The sequence below is a fragment of the Hyalella azteca genome, unplaced genomic scaffold (genome assembly GCF_000764305.2).
Source record: "Hyalella azteca isolate HAZT.00-mixed unplaced genomic scaffold, Hazt_2.0.2 contig17103, whole genome shotgun sequence".
Lineage (NCBI taxonomy): Eukaryota > Metazoa > Arthropoda > Malacostraca > Amphipoda > Hyalellidae > Hyalella > Hyalella azteca.
The window spans coordinates 45,411-68,027 of NW_025946900.1; the positions used below are offsets into that span (position 1 = coordinate 45,411).

The 22,617-nt window shown below is 35.3% G+C and overlaps 1 protein-coding gene across 1 annotated transcript; it reads right to left on the reverse strand.

Annotated features, from left to right (window-relative positions):
* Positions 1 to 11,367: 11,367 nt before the first annotated feature.
* On the reverse strand, positions 11,368 to 21,255 carry LOC108666698 (dipeptidase 2-like). Its single transcript, XM_047885156.1, has 7 exons — positions 21,093 to 21,255; positions 19,284 to 19,347; positions 15,400 to 15,582; positions 14,544 to 14,640; positions 13,615 to 13,678; positions 12,882 to 12,999; positions 11,368 to 12,052 (listed from the first exon to the last, which is right to left on the reverse strand). The coding sequence occupies exons 1-7, from the start codon at positions 21,197 to 21,199 to the stop codon at positions 11,942 to 11,944; spliced, it is 744 nt and encodes a 247-aa protein (XP_047741112.1). The 5' UTR covers positions 21,200 to 21,255; the 3' UTR covers positions 11,368 to 11,941.
* Between the last annotated feature and the right edge of the window lie 1,362 nt (positions 21,256 to 22,617).

The window sequence follows — 22,617 nt, forward strand, 5'->3', positions numbered from 1 at the left end:
AGTAAACTGAATAACCTAAGCATTTCTTTTACAAATTGCAGTCGGAAATTCTTCAATGTTATTTTGAAAGGAGAACATAAAGTGAATTGGATATAGACTCTCCTACTATCAAGAATTCGCTATTGTGTACAGTGGTGTATATTATTATTAAAATTAAATATAAATTTGCTATATCGTCATGATACTCGAAATCATTATGCCCGATGTTGGCTAAATAGAAAATAATTTATGATGGGGCACACACTGATATGTTTAACATGAACCAACGTGTTTGTCATTTGCATGACGTTTTCATTTATAATTGGAAACGTTTTCAATGCTGGAACGTATGTCCAACTTAATAATTCTCGATGCTATTGAGAGTGGAGTTATTGAGAGTGGAGTCTTTTTATATATATCCTCAGAATAACGTTCACGCTGATCATTATCATGTGATCAACGCCCGTATTTGCGTGTGTGTAACATTTAAATTGTTCTTAGATTATTAGTATTTTTTATTATTACCCACGAATAAAAAATTTGATGATACGTATTTCATGGTTCATGTAACATATGACTCATTTAATGCTTATCAACTTTTAAAGTTTTCTTGAACCCTTCCTCTAAAAAGACAGGATTTTACTTGTTGATGGCCTTGCGTAGGTCGTCAACTGCGAGATGATGGCGAGAAAAGATGCGAATAATAGCATCAGCATGCGAAGTGAGGACTTCTATTAAACTATCAGCATGCAAAATTAATAATAATAAATTACTTTAATTAATAATAATGTCACTCAGCGAAATGAGGACTTTGGTTAACAAGAGCTCGGTTGGCAAATCGAAGACGATAATCAATGAAGCATCAGCTGGAAAAGAGAGGAGTTCCATTGACAGGAGCAGACATCAGCATCATCGAATCAATCAAGACTTAATATTTGTGAACAATTACTAACAAGTGATGTATTGCTATGCATTCAGTCGCCATGACACAATCCAGCAGCAGGCGTCAAGAAGTAGCCCTGTCATGCCAGGGAATGTACATTGCACAGCAGCAGAAACAAGAAGAGAAACTATAAGAACTACATCAATATATTACAAGCAACCACCGTGTAAATAATGTAATGCAGACCCAAAACGAATTTTCTACTTTTTTATATATATAGATAAAGCTATTCTTCAACTTTTTATCACCGGCAAAAGAAAAACTTAACGTTATCTCATTATTTGCTTGTATATAAATTATCAAATATAAATCGCTTACATTCTTTAAATGGTCTGACCTATGCCCACAAATGATGAAATTTCACTCATTCTCTTCGCAGGATATTAATTTCTAGATGATGACGAGAAAATATTTTTGGTTTCCAGAAAATTTAATATTCTATATATTAAGCTTAATTCTTGTTTGCTTGCTTATGAAATACACTTCTTATTTCGTGGTTTTTGAATCTCCTTTGGCTGCCTTGCTGAGCACAGTGATGCAAATATGCAAATTTAAGTGCACTGAATACTTAAAAATCTGAAGTTTTCATCGTACTAAAAATTCGAGAACTAATAATATTTATAAGGCTACTGAAACATACCCTGGCAGGACTCGTCTTTTTGCTCGGCCATTCCAAAAAACTCACAATAATCTGACACCCATAACCGCCATGGCTTATTTTCCTAGTAAGCAGATCATAAGTCGCTCTTTACGATTATTGCTGAGTGCAAGGTACACGTACACGCTGTTTTAGTGCCGTTCGATTATAGCTGAGGACCGCAGTTTGGCGGAATTAGGTGACCCAAACACTTCCAAGATTATGTTGTCATGTAACATAAAAGAAAATGCGAGTGAGCGTGACGTAAAAATACTTTACGACATGAATGGCAAGCCGCAAAAATGAGAATGTTATTGTCCGTTATTAATTATTTAATGAGCAGAAAAACTTTACTATCAAGTTAACTAGTATTGCCTGCTAAATGAAAACGGGCCAATAACTTCGATCTTTTTGTCGAAAAGAAAGTCAAGAAAGCCGATAATAAATTGCGCTTTAGAATACGAACCTAAAACTAAAACTATGTTTCGTTTATGAATTTTCATGACATTTTTATTTATTTGGAGTTTTCGTTAGCAGTCGAGTCATAGAACTGAAGACAGCAGTTTTATAAATAACGATCTTCCCAACAATAGTGAGTATAATTTTATGTGTTCTATCAGACTTTATTTCGCGTCTTTTGCTAGCTAAATAAGCAGTAAGAAGGAAGGAAACGGTTTCTTCTTGCAGATTTTGGCCAGTAAATTGGATGACGGTGACACGCCTCGGATAGAAGAGACCTCATTATTGAGTGACTCTTTTTTGCTGATAGCGATGAACGAATCTCTGGCAGACCCCTGATTCTTCATACGAAGCTACGCGCGGCAAGAGATATGATGTAAGGTTTGGGAGGAAAGAGGTAGATGATTCTATGATTCTTCAATGAAGCTACGCGCGGCAAGAGATATGATGTAAGGTTTGGGAGGAGAGAGGTATATGATTCTATGATTCTTCAATGAAGCTACGCGCGGCAAGAGATATGATGTAAGGTTTGGGAGGAGAGAGGTAGATGATTCTATGATTCTTCAATGAAGCTACGCGCGGCAAGAGATATGATGTAAGGTTTGGGAGGAGAGAGGTAGATGATTCTATGATTCTTCAGTGAAGCTACGCGCGGCAAGAGATATGATGTAAGGTTTGGGAGGAGAGAGGTAGATGATTCTATGATTCTTCAGTGAAGCTACGCACGGCAAGAGATATGATGTAAGGTTTGGGAGGAAAGAGGTAGATGATTCTATGATTCTTCAATGAAGCTACGCGCGGCAAGAGATATGATGTAAGGTTTGGGAGGAAAGAGGTAGATGATTCTTCGATTCTTCAATGAAGCTACGCGCGACAAGAGATATGATGTAAGGTTTATGAGGAGAGAGGTAGGTTGCAAAAGAAGATCTCTAAGGTTACAAGATTCTTCATAAGGCCGGCCATTGAGAAGTAAAATATAGAATAAGCAAGCATTCATACTTACTAAAATGAAACATTGTTGTGTGACTTGGCAGCCGAAATGACAGAGCACCGCGTTATAGAAAAAATTAACTTATCTCACGACACAGCAAAATTTGATTTTTCTAATGATCGCGAAAAAAAAATAAATTTCTCTAGTTTCCAGCAATACATTTTTATGCCGCAATTTTTTATTATGAAAAAGCATCATGTATCAGCATTTGGCAGGCTTGCTTCAACGAAACATTCATTATAAATAATCGAAAACCAATAATCGCTTGGTATAAGGCGCAGTCTGTGTTGTTGAATCAAACAAATTCTCCGCGATTTAGAGAATTTCCAAACGCCGTTGAAGAAATTCGTTCGTAAACAGGATAAAATGCTCAGCCACGCAAGGGAATTTCCTCATCCTGAGGGCCTAATAGTATTGCAGCACAGTTGATGTCAACAAAAATGGAGAAAAGTTTCGTACATGCAAGAATAAAACTTGAGTTATAGCCGCATTGCGAGAACATATTTATCCCGGGCTAAAAGTTGGATTAAAATATTATTTATGAACAGAAGTTGATGTCTAGACTTAGGTTGAGTATATTCTGAAACTCTCATTTCGACGGTACCACAATATGAAAATCTCTATTGCCACTTTACGAGAATCTATATTGCCAATCTCTATTTCAAGCACGTATCAAAAGCAACTCGGGCTTTAATCTTTTATTAAATCTTGTTACTAAATCCCTCTGTGATTTAGAAGCTGGTCAATACAGCCGCTTCGATTTCATTGATCTCTTAAGTAACTTGATTGTTTCGCTTGACCGGAGTAGCGCCTCGTATCCCTGATACGCGCCAGGAAAAGTTGCGGTATCGCGGCCAACGGTGGATCTTTAAGCGGATCATTGAGAGCTCATAGGATCCGGAGGACGCTTAATTGGTTTCTGATGGGGAGCCTGGTCGCGAGCTGTGAAAGTTGGTTGATAACCACAGTAAAATTTCATAAAAATTGGACCAAAGCCAAGCTACAACTTTGAAAATTAGAAAGAAATGACATCGTCACATTAACCTGGGATGAAAAAATCTCAGTTCCATGTTCAAAGTTATGAATAAAGGAATTTTATTGAGCATCTCGATGATATTTGATATTTCTCCTTTTTTTCTCGCTATCATACCCAATAATCTGCATAACCAAAAGTGTAAGAAAACCTTCTAAGCATGAGCTGTGAATAATCCTACCCTATTTTACCCTGATTCTGTATATTTTCCCCATCAAATGGTCTGGCAGCTCTATATAAAGGGTAATAACTCTAACTCAACTATAAAAAAACATGAGGAGACACCGAACCAAAAAAAAAACTGAAAAATTACTTCAAAAGCCGCTCCCAAATGCAATCAAGCTGTCAAATATTATCAAATATATGTGTATTATTTTGAACAATATTTTAAATGAGTAAGTTAAAACTATGAACGGGCATTTGCAAAAAAAGCAGGAAATGCGAAGAGCTCATCATATTTTGTGAGCCCGCAAATCCCATTAAGCGCCAAAAGAAATCGCATTAAGACAGCCTGCTGCTCCAGGACAGCCATCAGGTATCGGGCGCGCGCCAAAGAACGCGCGTCTTTTAAAAAACAATCCTTTAATGAGATAAGTCTGGTTTCTGCTCTGTCTCTAATGTGTTTGTGTAGAGGAACTGCAGTGATCTCTGTCTTTAAAGTATTGGTATTCGTGTGGCAGAGTTTCATTGGTCTCTGTCTCTAAAGTATTAATATTTGTATGGCGTAATTTTATTGGTCTCTGTCTATAGAGTATTAGTATTTGAGTTGCCGAATTTCATTAGTCTCTTTCTCTAAAGTATTAGTATTTGTGAGGCGAAATTTCATTGGTCTATGTTTCTAAAGTATTCGTATTTGAGTTGCGGAATTTCACTGGTCTCTGTCTCTAAAGTATTAGTATTTATGTGGCGGAATTTCATTAGTCTCTGTCTCTAAAGTATTATTATTTGCATACATTAACTTCGTGCCTGAAAAATCTCGGGCGCTTCATAAATGAGAGTTCAGTAATTTACAATTATAGGTAAGAAAATATTTACATATACGAGAAAATGTATCTATTTTTATGAAATATATAATTTTTAATGATATGTTTAATCCATTTTTGCATGTATGAGGGCGAGCGTAGCACCATATTTTGGCCTAGCACAATAATTTTGGTATTCAAAATAAACATGGGTTACCGACTCCTATAATACAGAATATTTTTCTATCTTCGTTGTCTAGACTACGAACATTTTTCAGACAGAGCATTGCGTCTGTAAGCTTCTTAAATTTCATAATTTTGCATTTATTTAAAAAAATGCATAATTTTACGTAATATTGAGGTAAGCAGAGAAGTTTTTATGGAAATAATGGGAATGAATATTAAGATTTACGAGACAACACCATCCGAGAGAAAGCTTGTAGATGCATTCTCTTGCATTTACTGTAGCCTTTTCTTAGCTAGAATAGCTCAAAAGTTACTCGCATTAGGCATCTCTAAATGAAGATTTCTGCATATTCGTGTAGTCTTGTTGCAGGACATAAACCAGATACTGAGGTAAATTTGACTTTACATATCAAGGAGATTTTTAATTTTTGTTTTCTTGCGTCTCAAGGTAGCAAAACATTGTCAATTAAGAGCATTTTTTAGGCTATAACTTTAACAGCAGTTGCAGGTGGATAAGATTGTTTGTTGCAGCGAGTCTGAGCGTCTCCAGCGAGTATTTTTTTTTCAAGCTCCAATTTACGACTCTAAATATCATGTTTATATCATTAGCTCAGACACATGGTAAAATTCATGGATTTTCTACTAGAATAATATTTTATGAGGAGAATTTGAAGTACGTTCTCTAATGTAAACTATTTATGAGATTATTTTTAATTTCTCGCTTTAAATTTGCCGCTTAAAAAATCTGTTTTTGTCCCTAGGACTATAGAAGTGACTGCTTGGTGAAAAACTTTGCCCATGTCAGATTAAATTTTATGTGTGATAGCCTACACACACGAGAGAATAAAATTGTTTTCTTACAATCTGTATAATCGGGTAATAATAATAATAATTTCTCAACTGGAAAAGTCAAGTTATTTAATATATTTAATATAAGAAGGAATTACATTCTTGTAGCCAAGGATATATCATCATCTTCTATTACATTCGGTCAGTACGAGAGGTTTAATGGCTTTATACCCTTGCATCTAAACTATAATGCGGTAATCTATTAGTCAAATAAGTTAGTGTCGTGAATCTTACTTCGAAATGTTGGCAGTGTCATTAATCAACTATGTTTCGGATTTTAATTTCAATCTTTAAGACAAGCAGTAAATGACGTTGAACGACATTCTGGCAGTACATCATCCTCGAATACAGTATAAACTTGAAGCTAAATTGGTGAGTGGCGAGAATTTCGGCTTGCATTAGAGGTAAAAATTTTATTTGTGAGAAAGGATAAACGTTTTTGTATGTTGTTATTATATGATTTTTTTAGATATGAAATGTTTATTGTTTCCCTCCTTACACAATTAGAGTGATTTTAATTAGAGGACTTGCAAAAGCTTGTACTGTTGTATTCGTGCTATGGTTTATGAGTTTAGTATATATTATCACTTTGTGTATCGTAAAAGCAAGAAGATACTAGATTAAATCTATCAACTTCCACGCGATATGAATGCATTGAATGCAATCTTCTCTGTTTCCATTGCATGAATAATTACGCTAGAGCAAACCACCATCGCACGAATGATTGGCATTCCAGTAACTGGTTCCCCTCTAATGTAAAGTCATGATATATCCACTAATTTATGGTCCGCCACGATTTTCCCTGGCCATAAATATTACTGGCGTGATTGAAGTCTGCGGACAGATGTTGTTTGTACCCCAACATTTTTAGTTTTCGTTAAAGAAAAAAGACAACGATAGCGCAGACGATTTTAAAATGCTCGGAAACTTTTTTGGACAGCAAGGGGAATAACAAATTTACATTCAACGTTTCAGCTGCCGTTCTAATCTTCTTCGCTCGTGCTAATCTTCCAAATTGGACGAGCGGTCACATTTGGACCACTGTATTAGAACTGTCATACTGCATCTGGAAGTAATATTCCCATATTTTTGAAGTGGATATATGTGGATATAAGGGGCAAAATTTAATGCCCATGTTTCGTCATTTTCTATATGCGAACGATAATGTGAGCAGCCGGAATCAGCGCCAAAAAAATTACTTTGCCTGCAGGTCAGCTATCGTAACAATTTTACTTTATTTCACATACTTCAATTGGATGAATTGTTCACAAGTTTTTTTTTGTAGCTTAGAAAGAACAACTGTAATTTGCCAAGTTTATCTTTCCGAGCTCTATTCGCATCACCAGCAGCAAACACGGCGCTTTTTGCCTGCATTAGTGTCGGGAATAAAAAAAAAAAAACTCGTAGTCGATGAGCTTGCGCTAATGCCCGTTTGATCGCGTGCTCGCTTCAGTAAGATAAAATCGTTCAGCTAAAAGGCTTTGTATTTTTGGATTAATAACTTGGCAGAGTTAGAACGACGTAAAGGGTAGAACAATTTTTTAATGAACTCGTTTATAGAGGATTCGCTGGCTTAAAGATAAACGGATCTGTTTCAACCTTTAAATTCAACTATTCAATTTCGAAGTAGACATATTCACTTGAATGGCATTCGAACTTAATCAATAACCCTACCTGTGTTGTATTTCTCACCGTTAGGTTTGTACTTTTTTTGAAAGGTTCCCCAGGTTGACTATCGTTAGTGACTCATAAACCTTCCAATAAATTTACGATTTAAATCGTATATAACTCTGCCATTTATGATTTAAATAGCAGAGTTATACCTTCACCAAATGAATTTATGATTTCAGGTGAAATTGTCTCATCTTTTAGTGTACTCTGGCCCAGGCATCCCTGGTGTACAGCATCCAGCACCCGTAGCAGGTTACCACCCAGACATACCTGGTGTACAGCATCCAGCACCCGTAGCAGGTTACCACCCAGCAGCTGGTGCAGGTCAGAACTCGTCCAGCTCGGGTCTTTCATGAGCTCTGCGACCAGCAGCGCGTAGCGAGCTGGACTGCACCAAGAAATAGAATACATTGCTGGAAAATGTTGGGCAGGTCAGGGTGAAGAACTTTGAGTTATGATGAAAATATGGGATTTGCGGTGAGAATATGAGATTTCCGGTGAGAATGTGAGATTTTCGGAATAAATATGAGATTTGCGGTGAAAATAAGTGTTTCCGGAGATGATATGAAATTTGCTGCGAAAACTAGATATTTCCGGTGAGAATGTGAGATTTTCGGTACCTATATATATGAGATTTGCGGTGAAAATAAGACTTTCCGGAGATGATATGAGATTTGCGGTGATATATGAGATTTCAGGTGAGAATGTGAGATTTTCAGTATATATATATATGTGATTTGCGGTGAAAATAATAGACTTCCAGAGATGATATGAGATTTGCGGTGAAAATAAGACTTTTCGTGTGAGAATGTGTGATTGTTAAAATATGAGATTTGCGGGACAAAAAATTAGATTTTCCATGAAATATTATTTGTTTGGATGGAACAAATTACATTTTTGGTTTAAGACAATCTGAGATCCAGTAAAACAAACGGAAGTCCTCATAGTAAAATTTGTGATTTCGAAGTGAAGAATGACGTATATGAACTGCTTAATTGTGTCAGTCCATATTATACAGAGTTCTTCCTATTCTCCGGAAGCCTAAAATAAGTATTTTAGTTTGCACCAATTCCCTACTTGATTTAAATTGAGTCTCAATACTTATCAAGNGAGCCGCAGCTCCGAGCAGCATTTTCCCCGCTCATATTCTGCTCCCTATTGCTGAGGATATCATTTTCTTCTTGCGCCAGAAATTGCACTCTCTGTATGTCTAAATATTTTCGGGTGGACCTGTTTTCTATTTAACATGTATTCATAGTGTAGTTGTTTGGATTTTCATTCAAAATTCCGCCATAGATATTCGCCAATGAGAGAATATAAGCTGTTTATTTACTGTAACAATCTTCTATTTTTCACTCAAAACTTTCGCGGAGCTATAACTATAATGATATTATCGAATTAAAGGTTGCATAAATTTCTATCCGGCGTTAATGACATTCACTGAACAAAATGGTTCGTGACTTGCATTTGCGTGCTCCGATAAGTAATTTTTGAGAGACATAATTCTATCGATCCAGCATAAAAATCTATTTTGATATATGTAGAGTGGTAGAAATTTAATTTAACCTAACCAGTATAGAAGTTATTATTTTAATAGATTATCATACATGAAATTACATTCATACAGTTATTTTCTGTTTATGTACTTAGATTTGTAACAGATAATTATTTAATCTACAACACATTTACTAAAATTTGTCGTACCTCTAGTCTTTCATCCATTTACTTCACTAAACTCCCGTACAGCACGACGAAAAAAACGATGCAAAAGTAAATTATTATCTGGACTTCAGCTAAAACTCTGTGAGTTAATTATTTCGGAAACTATAAATGAAATTAGTGATCCTAGTAATCTAAATGATACCGAAATTTTCAATGAATATAGTAATCCAAAGATCGAAGGCCCTTCAAAAGGCCTCCCTCAATGAATGTGCGGTTTCATAGCTCATATTATAGCTTCATATTATAGCCTCCCTAAAGGAATTCACTATTTCAGAGGAAGAATTATTCCCTCGACAGATTAATTTATGTATATAGATGTAGAATTATGCCTTTCCCAAATGAATCTTCGATTTTAAAAATAAAATTCTACCGTTGCCCAAGCCAGCTCCAATAAATTCATGATTTAAATCGTTTATAACTCTTTCATTTACGATTTAAATCGTATATAACTCTGCTATTTACGATTTAAATAGCAGAGTTATACCTTCACCAAATGAATTTAGGATTTCAGGCGAAATTATCTGTCATTTATGATTTAAATAGCAGAGTTATACCTTCACCAAATGAATTTATGATTCATTATGATCAGGCGAAATTGTCCCATCTTATAGTCTACTCTGGCCCAGGCATACCTGGTGTACAGCATCCAGCACCCGTAGCAGGTTACCACCCAGCAGCTGGTGCAGGTCAGAACTCGTCCAGCTCGGGTCTTTCATGAGCTCTGCGACCAGCAGCGCGTAGCGAGCTGGACTGCACCAAGAAATANACTGATATTACGTACACATGACACACACGAGAGTGTTATTACACACTCGTAGCTCTGATGTGCCCCTACGTCGAGCTAAAGTAGGTTTGTATGAGCCACACAAGCAAAAATGTGCATTGCTAGATAGACGAACTCACGTTGATGTTGACATTAACAAAACTGCTAATAATGTACATTTATCAAGCCATCAAATAATGTAAGACTAGCTGATGCTCTACCAATAATCACACGCTTCACTTTAAGGTTCATTTGGACAAAAAAGAGACCAGTTAACATTTACCGATAATTTGAAACTATTTTTGTCAACTATGTTTAAAACACGATAAAAACTACAAGTAACGCCACTTGTGTAGCTGCATGTATAACATTGCCATTTTTGGTTATATCTCAGCACCGTCTCACCTCCACACACCACCACAACCACCGCTGCCTGCAATTCTTTTCATCCAAGTGCAGCATTTATGTGGGGCTGTATCCTGACTATGCTTATTTTATGAGCCGCAGCTCCGAGCAGAATTTTCCACGCTCATATTCTGCTCCGTATTGCTGAGGAGATCATTTTCTTCTTGCGCCAGAAATTGCTCGCACTGTATGTCTAAATATTTTCGGGTGGACCTGTTTTCTATTTAACATGTATTCATAGTGTAGTTGTTTGGATTTTCATTCAAAATTCCGCCATAGATATTCGCCAATGAGAAAATATAAGCTGTTTTTTTTTTTACTGTATCAATCTTCTATTTTTCACTCAAAACTTTCGCAGAGTTATAACTGTAATGATATTATCGAATTAAAGGTTGCATAAATTTCAATTCGACCTTAATGAGATTCACTGAACAAAAAGATTCGTGACTTGCATTTGCGTGCTGCGATGAGTAATTTTTTAGGAAGTATAGTTCTATCGATCCAGCATAAAATCTAATTTGAAATAGAGTGGTACAAATTTTATTCAACCCAACCAGTATAGAAGTTTTTATTTTGACCGATTATAATCAAACATGATATTGCATTCATTCAGCTAATATCTGTTTATGTGCTTGTAATTTGTAACAGATAATTTTGTAATGTAACACAAATGTACAAAAAATTTTTGTACTTCTAGTCCTTCATCCATTTACTTCACTAAACTCCCGTACAGCACGACGAAAAAAACGTAAATTCAAATTCAGCTTTCTATGATATGGTCAAAATCTTCAGTCGCTCTACGGTACCACTAATACAATTATTTTTCTTTGAAATTTATGGTTATATGTCAACCAAAGGAGAGTCAAACTCTTACAAGTTTGCTAAAAAATCAATCTAAATAAAGTATCATTTTAAACTTGAAATTTAACTTCTTAATACAGTACAATATCACCGACACAATGGTCAATAACATTTTTCCGAATTCTATTACAAGGAAGCTTTAAATTCAAAGACTAGTTCAAAACAAAAATGTCTCGCTTCATTTTATTTTGTTACAAGGAGATGAAAGAAAGTCTGACTCCGACTTTGGAAGAAGCCTGACAATTTTTTCTTCGTTATGGGAGAGGAATTTCGATTCGTTCCTTCGAAGTTACCACAAAAAATATTTCTCTTTACTAATCTTCATACGCCATTATATACCGATGACGATTTTATATAATTATTTTATTTATATAACTTTATACAAAAACTATATGTGATGATAAATTCCATGTTGTAGCTTTGAATCCAGTACAAGTATCATAGAATCATTTATTTTTTCCATGGGATTCAAGAGCTTTGCTATCTGGAGGGCAGACTGCCGAATTTATAGCGGCAAGGCCAGCGATCGTTGATATCGTGGATGGGGATTAGTTCCTCTGAAGGCTCGTTGCTCGCCATCTCGTCTCTGACCTGCAGAAACAACACAGACAGTGCACGTTACTACACAGATCACTCAGAAGATGAATTGGTAGTATTGTCCAAACAGTGACACACTTTCTTACATGCACGCACAAACGTTCTTACACGTAGATAGCACTGATATTACGTACATATAACACACGCGAGAGAGTGTTATTACACACTCGTAGCTCTGATATGCCCCTTCGCCGAGCTAAAATGGGTTTGTATGAGCCACACAAGCAAAAATGTGCATTGCTAGGTAGACGAACTCACGTTGCTGTTGACATTAACAAAACTGCTCATAATGAACATTTATCAATCCATCAAATAATCTAGGACGAGCTGATGATCTACCACTAATCATACGCTTCACATTAAGGTTTACTTGGACAAAAAAGGGACCAGTTAACAATTACCGATAATTTGAAACTATGTTTGTCAACTATGTATGAAGCACGATAAAAAACTACAAGTAATGCCACTAGTGTAGCTGCACCTATAACATTGCCATTTTTGGTTATATCTCAGCACTGTCTCACCTCCACACACCACCACAACCACCGCTGCCAGCAATTCTTTTCATCCAAGTGCAGCATTTATGTGGGGCAGTATCCTGACTATGCTTATTTTNATTTACGATTTAAATCGTATATAACTCTGCTATTTACGATTTAAATAGCAGAGTTATACCTTCACCAAATGAATTTAGGATTTCAGGCGAAATTATCTGTCATTTATGATTTAAATAGCAGAGTTATACCTTCACCAAATGAATTTATGATTCATTATGATCAGGCGAAATTGTCCCATCTTATAGTCTACTCTGGCCCAGGCATACCTGGTGTACAGCATCCAGCACCCGTAGCAGGTTACCACCCAGCAGCTGGTGCAGGTCAGAACTCGTCCAGCTCGGGTCTTTCATGAGCTCTGCGACCAGCAGCGCGTAGCGAGCTGGACTGCACCAAGAAATATTTGAATACATTGCTGGAAAATGTTGGACAGTTGAGGGTGAAAAACTTAGAGTTACGATGAAAATATGAGATTTGCGGTGAGAATGTGAAATTTTCGGTATAAATATGAGATTTGCGGTGAAAATAAGATTTTTCCTGTGAGAATACCTATGTGATTTCAAGTTAAAATATAAGATTTTCCGTACAAAAAATTAGATTTTCCATGAAATATTAGATTTTTGAAACAAATTACATTTTGGTTTAAGACAATGTGATTTTCAGCGAAAAAAAAAGTCCGCATAGTAAAATTTGTGATTTCAAAGTGAAGAATGACTTACATGAACTGCTTGTCTCAGTCCACAATATACAGAATTTTTTCTTATTCTCCGGAAGCCTAAAATAAGTATTTTAGTTTACACCAATTCCCTACTTGATTTAAATTGAGTCTCAATATTTATTCAGCATTAACCACTTCATCGCTATTAAATTTGCGCGGCACAAAAATTAGACACTAATGTAAATTTAGGCATATTTTCGACGATTAATTTTCTGGACAAAAAATTAGTTGGATAATTTTATTTTTCTCTTCAAATTTTAATGAATTTTTTTCATTATACTTACTCATCTGTGGATCCAATGCCAATGTGTTTAACGCCAGCCGATTTCCGTATGTAATTTATATGTTCTGGTGGTGGAGAAATCTCAGTCATTGTCATATAATTTATAATTCAAATATAATATATAAAATAATTTAATCATAACAACACAAACCACAAATTCAGGCAATAGTTACCATATGCAGTATATTGGAAATAATCAATAATTTGCCTACTTGTTCACTTTGCAGTTGTAAAGATTCAGTATTTATCATAACTGTTAACTAATTAGATCAATTAATGAACTAAATAAATTGCACGACTTCTGTAAAAATGGCCTCTGTTACAGCATGTATGTTGATAATTGAGTTTCCTTCCATATGTATGAGATGGATAGTAACATTACTGCATTTTCTAATCCAGCAACCAATATAAAATAATATAATGTAATATAATATAATATAATATTATATTATATTATATTACATTATATTATTTTATATTGGTTGCTGGATTAGAAAATGCAGTAATGTTACTATCCATCTCATACATATGGAAGGAAACTCAATTATCAACATACATGCTGTANGTCCCGCCTCTACCAGCAACTCTGTTTACGTCCCGCCTCTACCAGCAACTCTGTTCACGTCCAGCCTCTACCAGCAGCCCTGGTTGATCTGAAGAACCGTATCACTGCTACGGTGCACTCAGTAACAGAAGATATGCTTTCTCGTGTATGGGACGAGTTTGCCTACAGATTAGATATTTGCCGTGAAGCACAAGGGGGACATATTAAACATTTATAAATCTGTTGAAAGTACCCTGAATCTTTCTCTTTCTAAAGGTGTATAAAATAATCATTTGGAATTCATACTTAAATAAATACGAATTTATTAAATTGGATCATCATTGAGAATAATCATGTAGAATTATATTTGTTATTATAAAGCTTACCTAGAACAGCCGCGACGCTCTGGTTGTGCCCACACGAATTTTGGGATCCGTTGCTGCCTCGCGTGAGTGACACGAGCACAACGCCTCCGTTGCGAGACTGGAAAATTTACACATATTTTTTTCAACATTTTAAAATCCTATTGTTTATTAGAGACATTGAAAACGGTTCTTTAATGCTGGGGGAACATCTCAACACGCTAAAATCATATTGTTTACTGGAGATGTTGAAAACGGGTGTTTAATGCTGGGGGTAAATCTCAACACTTTAAAATCCTATTGTTTATTGGAGACGTTCTAAACGGGTGTTTAATGCTGGGGGAACATTGAAGGCGTTAGCAGCAAAAAACACAAATTTTGATAATTTGCAAGGAAATTTCGAGGAGTTTATTATGCCGTAATGCCTCCAACTAAATTTACTATTCACTACAATGGCTTTATCTAGCATTTAATTAGCGTGGAAAATTAGTGCTTTCTTAAGAATTAAAGAAATTGAATTTGAATTTACGTTTTGTCTACACTGCAGCATTTTATTTTTTTCTACAGAGTTACATTATCATGTCAGAATGCTCTTTTTAATGCTGATTAGTCAACGAATTAAATTTACGTACCCTCTGGACTGCATAGTTCCTGACACCTAATATATCACAACTTCCCCTTATAATATTTTATTGGATCTTTTTTTACAATCTTTCTTTTTTATTTTATCCCTCTTTTTTTATTTTATCTCCCTTTTATTTTATTTTCTTGCAATTTTTATTCATTTTACAGCCTCTTTCCGAAAAATTTACGCACCATTGTCACTGTATGTTTCACCATTTATCAACACCATATGTTTCATCATTTATCACGAACTAACCAGCCGGCTGATAATGTCATCGTCAACAGCGGTGGGAGCGAGGGTTGGGCACTTGGCTCTGGTGAAGGCGTTATTGAATATCACGGGCGCTCTGGAGACGAACATCGCGTCCCGTGAAGTGGCCGCGGACGATCCGCTCACGTCAACCAGCAAGCCCAGCCTGTTCATCTCCAGTACCAAGTCCTAGTGGGATGATTGTATAATAACTAATTAGTGGCAGAAGTATTTGAAACTGATAACTTACTACTGGCTTACATGATGTGATACAATAACCTATTACTGGCCTCCACTACCAAGTCCTAGTGGGATGATTATATAATAACTAATTAGTGGCAGAAATATTTGAAAATGATAACTTACTACTAGCTTATATGAAGTGATACAATAACCTATTACTGACCTCCACTACCAAGTCCTAGTGGGATGATTATATAATAAACTATTAGTGACAGAAATAATTGCTATAATTAAAATTGAAAATTATAACTTACTACTGGATTACATGATATGATACAAGAATCTATTACTGATGTATAATGGCATACAACAATCCAGTACTGAAGGATATAACGATATACAAATCTTTATTATGGATATAATGGGATAAAATATCGCTTTACCGATAGATATATAATATCCTATTACAGATGATATATCATTAATAACCCATTACTGACTGATGAAACTGAACAAGGAACGAACCTGCCCCTCGAACTTTCTGTCAATAGTGAATGTTAACCTTGAGCCGAAAAATCATTGTCAATAAGGTAAATTGGTTCAATTATCGGAATCCGAACGAAACAGAAAATTTAGGCGAGCAAAAATACTGTGAGCTATTTGACGTATAAGTTCGACTTTAATTTGAACGGTTCATCATGTTAACTAATTTTTTAAGGCCGTCAAATTTAATGTCAGTCAAAATAATATCATATTTTCTTCTGAAACCCTGCTTGATTGGGCCCAGATCAATATTTCTTTAAATGTGAAGAACCCTTGTCGATCCGGCTCTTGGTACTCTCTAGTATTTTGAAAGGGAACTTTCTATGGGGCTTCTAGTATCTGAATTTCAAAATTAATTTCGGGTAAAAATAGCATGACACATGTAGCAGTTGATACCCGTCCCGTATACACATAATTAACCGCGCTGATATATGCCATGATCGTCAATCTCCAAGAGAAATCTTTCTTTAAGTGTTATACTTTCAGGAAAATGTTAGAGAATTTATCCATAGCCTTAGTTCCAAAAAAGTCGGAGCACTCTGTTTGAAGGAGACCAATGGCAGGATATCGCCGTACTAAATTCTTCGAGAATCCATCTCGAGAGAATCTCGAGCGCCCTGCAAGGTAAGCACCAGTTCGTCTCGACTTTTGTGATACTTTGGTAACTTTGTTCCTGAGAGTAGAAAGTGTAACTGCTGGTTAAACATCGAGTGACATTAGGCTTCGGGAACGTGTTTTTAACTCATTTTCTCTTTTATGGGAAAAATGCACTATTGTGCTCGCCATGTCCGTCTGTCTGTCTGTCTTTCTGTCCGGCTGTCCGTCCGTGACCACGTTTTCATCGATGAGAAAATGCGCTCTCTGTCGCTCACTGCATTGAGTACTGAGTTATATTTTTTAAACTTTTTACTGTTACACTGGCTTTCCGCGTACGTTCTTATAACCCAGTCATAACTCAAGTGTAAGCGTTGAAAATGATGGCGATTCTTTAGCGACAACTCAAAAAAAAAAAGGAAAAACAGGTTGTGAACAGGAAGGTTTCGCAGTTTATTTTCATGCTTTTTGTTTTTTTATTTGTAAATTCAGGTCTTAATTTCAATTTCTTGAATTCCCATTTGCAATCACAGCCATAATGGTGGTTCAAGTTAAATTAAACCTAAATCTTATTATATTAACTCAATTCAAATTTAATTTTGTCATTTAAACCATTGAAAATGCATAATCACACGTGTAATTGATATCATTTAAATGCACACAAGCAGAAAAAATAGCCATACGATCTTGATGATAATATTGATAGATCTATCCACTTTCGCCAATGATGAATGCATTGACAACGTCAATGTCAATAACTTTGGAGAGACCTCACAACATAACGCGTAATGAATAGTTTCCGTTAATACAGGTACATCGCTCATCAAACAATCAATATAGATTTGGAATCTTGGAAGTCCATTGTCACAATTAATACAATTGCTTGCTCTAATTTAGTAATACAATATACAGTTCCCGAGTGGTGATATCCAAAGTTTGGATGCTATCGCTTAGACATCGTATACGGTTTTGTAAAGTAAGCACTCTAGTAATGAAATGACGTTCAATTTAATGAATGCAGTTTATCAAATTAAATGACTTACACATAGTTAAATATAGCTGTAAAAGATGAACAATTAGTCTCTGAAAGCATTCGTAGTTAAAAAAGTAAAGTTCAAAGAAGTCTTAGCGATGAGATTACGTTTGAAGCTGTTATTAGCGATTGCATGATATCAAATAAAACCACGCTAGTGTTGAATGAAGATTTTAAATTAAGTAATCTAATTGGATAGCAATAACTTCACTGAATATACAAAAGCACAAAAAAGTAAAGGAAAGTAATTTTGAAGCAACCCTCTCTTCGAATTTATAAGCTTATGATCTCCAAAACTCACAACAAACATTATACATGGATATATATAATAATATTAATATATAATCCAACACAAATGATGCGAAACCACCATCAGTTCTGATTTCAAACGCGCAAAGGACCAGCAAAGAAAATAGCTTTCTTGTTAACCTGTACAATATCTTCAAAGCGGCAAAAAATGGCGCTATTCTACCTGAACGCCCGCCAGAATGGACGAAAAAAAAAAACACAACAAAAATGTATAATGGATTGTTGCAGTCCACAAAAACCTTCTGGGAACTCCGCTCAAGCGGACGAAAAATTGTTAGTTGTGGCTTTGTGGCTTGGGAACAGTTTTTTCTTGTGAACTCATCAGTTCTTCTCCGGCTTCCATGAATATTTAATTCAACCGTGTTTAAAGTTTTTGCCTACGTTGCTGCTGTAAACGAAGCGCTCAAATTTTTTTAACTGTATTACATAGCCAATTCCCTGTTAATTTGTTTGTTTAATGCATTTATAAATAAATTTGATTGGAAATTGAACAAAATTTGAGTAAAACGATATCCACAACCAAAACACACTCAGTGCTTCTAAATTGCATTTTTGCATTACGATTTTGAGAAGCCGGCCTAAGTTCAGAAAGTTAGCATTAAAGATTGAACAATTTATTTTATAGTTCATCCTATGAAAGGCATACGTTGAGATCTTTTTATCTTACCTTGCCGAACTGCGTAAGCCCTCTAGTGTTGGCTGGCTGATCTGACGACGTCGCGCTCTCAGCCCTGAGGAAAAAAAAAATTCTTTGCACAACATGGTTCAGGTGATGGTTCATAGCAGGACATCATTATATCAGTTTTTCTTCGGCTTCCATGAATATTTAATTCAACTGTGTTTAAATTTTTTGTCTGCGTTGCTGCTGTAAACGTAGCGCTCAAATTCTTTTAACTGTATTACGTAGCCAATTCTCTGTTAATTTGTTTGTTTAATGCATTTATAAATAAATTTGATTGGAAATTGAACAAAATTTGAGTAAAACGATATCCACAGCAGAAAACACACTCTGCTTCTAAATTGAATTTATGTATTACGCTTATGAGAAGTAAGACTACGATCAGAGAGTTGGCATTATTTATTATTTATTTAATAGTTCATTCAATAGGATTTAATAATAGTTAATTATTAATAGTTAATAGGATTTAATAGTTAATAGGATAATAGTTAATAGGATTTATTTAATAGTTCATCCTATGTAAGGCTTACGTTGGGGTCTTTATCTAACCTTGCCGAACTGCGTAAGCCCTCTAGTGTTGGCTGGCTGATCTGACGACGTCGCGCTCTCAGCCCTGAGGAAAGAAAAGATTCTTTGCAGCACATTGTTCAGGTGATGGCTCATTGCAGTGCATGGTTCAGGTGATGGTTCATAGCAGGACATCATTAGAGTAGTGATGCTTCATTGCATGACATCATGGACATGTAAATGTTCATTGCAGGACATTATGGACATGTGATGGTTCATAACAGGACATCATAAAAAGAGGGATGGTTCATAACAGCTTAACAGAACATCATTAGAATAGTGCCGGTTCATTGCAGGACATAATTATAGAAGTGATGCTTTATTGCAAGACATTATGGACATGTGAATGTTCATTGCAGGACATTATGGGTATGTGATGGTTCATAGCAGGACATCATTAAAGGAGTGATGGTCAAAAATTTAAAAGCAAAGAAAATAGCCAGAAAATTCAACATTTCTTAAAAAGGAAAACGTTTCAGAGACCAGCTCCATCATCAGTTCAAAACCTAAAACACAGGTACAAACAATTAGCAATAAGTTCACATTGAAGCATAAATCGTCAAATGAGAAACAAACAAGAATGAAGCAAACACGGACACAAACCTATCTATTTACAATTTCGAGGGGATATGAACTATTAGTGGCATTTAAAATAGGCTTTTGTTTAAAAATATAAAGAGACTCTAAAATTCGCAAGTCGGAAACACCGGTCGTGGAGGCTAAAATTCGAAAATTACTATCGAACACTGGCACGTTGCATTGCTCGGCATGGACGCGTACTGCTGAATGAGGGGGATACGCAAGCCGGTTTCCTGTTCTAAAACTCCTTCCTTCATGCTCCGCCAGCCTAGTATAAAAATTGCGAGATGTAAACCGACATACGCAGATGCGCATAGCGCACAACTATATTGATAAACTACGGACGACTGCATAGGAACAGGAAGTGTGTCTTCCTGTTCCTATGAATGTTCATAGCAGGACATCATTAGAGAAGTGATGGTTCATAGCAGGACATCGTTAAAGGAGTGATGGTTCATAGCAGGACATCGTTAAAGGAGTGATGGTTCATAGCAGGACATCATTAAAGGAGTGATGGTTCATAGCAGGGCATCATTAGAGTTGTAGTGATGGTTCATAGCAGTGCATCATTAGAGTAGTGATTGTTCATAGCAGAAAATTGTTAGAACATATAAAATCGTGGTGGTTAAACTCGAGTTTCAGTCTACTCCTGAATGGACGAGGAACAATAGGGTATTTTTTATACCAAAATTCTGAATACCAAATGCAAATTCACGTGTCGGCTCAATATTACTTTGAAGTTTTATCATTATTATGCAAATCGTTGAGGATGTGAGCGAGTGACATTTGAAATTCAGGGTAAAGCTAGGAATAAATTGCAAATAAAAAGATTAGGCATTTGTAAGCGAAGGTAAATTTGAATTACACAAAATTTTAGTATTCTCTAACTTTAAAATTCAGCCATAACAATTAAAAGTTATAAATGATCGAGTTAAGCCGAGATCAAGTAGCAAAAAGACTAATTACGACTAAACATTTAAATTTCCCGTAGGTTCGGCCTCTTTAGCCTTTCCTTTATGTTAATTATAGTTAAATTAAGTTAAGTTGAGTCAACTTAAGTAAGTTAAGTTGAGTAATGTTAAGTTAACTTATGTAATGTCAAGTTAAGTAAACCCAAGTTAAGTGATGTTAAACAATAAATTCAAGTGACTACGAGTATTGCTTTGATTATAATTAAGTTATACAATACACAGTAATCTACGTCCAACTGACCAGGGAGTGGGACAAGTGTGGGTGAGAGTGAGCCCGGTGACCCCGAGTTCGGGCAAGGATCTCAGCACACCGAGGCTGGAGCCCAAGCTGTGGCCTCCGCCCACCATCACCAGGCTACCCACTAAACCTGCGTCCCGAGCGCTGTGGATCTCTACGAGAAAATATTACGGAATTAGTAGGAATGTGGATTGAATCTTGAAAATTTAAAAATTGGATCTAAAATATTAATGACGAATTATTAATGTAGATTGGATTTTAAAAATTAAAAAATTTAGTTTAAAGAATCCATTATGAAATTAGGAATGTGGATTGTATCTTAAAAATTTACAAATTGAATTTAAAAAATCCATTACGATATTAGGAATGTGCATTGGATCTCGAAAATTTAAAAATTGTATTTAAAATATTCATTCCGAAATTAGGAATGTGAACTGTATCTTAAAAATTAAAAAAATTTATTTAAAAAAATCCATTACAAAATTAGGAATGGGGATTGGATCTCAAAAATGTAAAAATTTGATTTGAAATATCCTTTTCGAAGTAATAATGTGAACTGGATCTTGAAAATTAAAAAAAAATTGGATTTAAAAAATCTATTACGGAATTAGGAATGTGAATTGGATCTTACAAACTAAGAAATTGTATTTTAAATATCCATTAAGAATTTTTAGGAATGTGAATCGATGTAGAACGTTCCCTAATATATTATAAGGACATAAATCGAGGATCATATTAACATAATCCAGTTGGCTTAGAAATAAATATAGGAGTTTGAAAGGGGCTTTAAATGACTTTAATTACATTTGAAATGCACGAGTAATTACAAACAATTAAATAAAATGAATGAAAAAAGTAGAAAAATTTGGCTCTTATTTTCGTATATGAAGGTTAACCTTATGGTGAATATATTGATCCTGTTAACGATGCCATGACTTTGGAATAAAGAAATGTGTAATCAAGATTCCGATTCTCTATTGTAAGAAGAAAGAAGGTTCAGCATCAAAACCTATTAATGACTATGAGACAGATATGAGAATTAGTCCTCTAATACAAATTAAAAACTGAAGAAATAACCGGTAATCGAAATCATTTCGAAAAAATTTCCATTAATTATTACGCTATTCGAGCATTTATGTCTATAATAATTAAGAATTCTTTCGCTATACCTGCTGATTAAGACAGTTTTCCTAAAAAAAATATCAGGAACTTTTTATCTACGTACGGTTATTATGTAATGTTTAGAAAATACGCAAAAGGATGCAGCTTGAAAACGCATCCTTACTTCCGTGTTTTTCGACACTCAATGCTGGAGATGATATGCAACGAATAAAAATTTTTATTTCGCATGGCAAGCGGCTTACTGAATGCCGGATATCGCAGCCAAGTAAAAACAAATAGGAATTTTGTTTCAATTTCAGTATGAATCACTCTGAAAAATTATGGCAGCGTTGGAAAACATTTTGTCCGTTACATTATTACAATGAAGTTTAAAAGCCCAGGTAATATTAAAGAATCCCGTCTTATT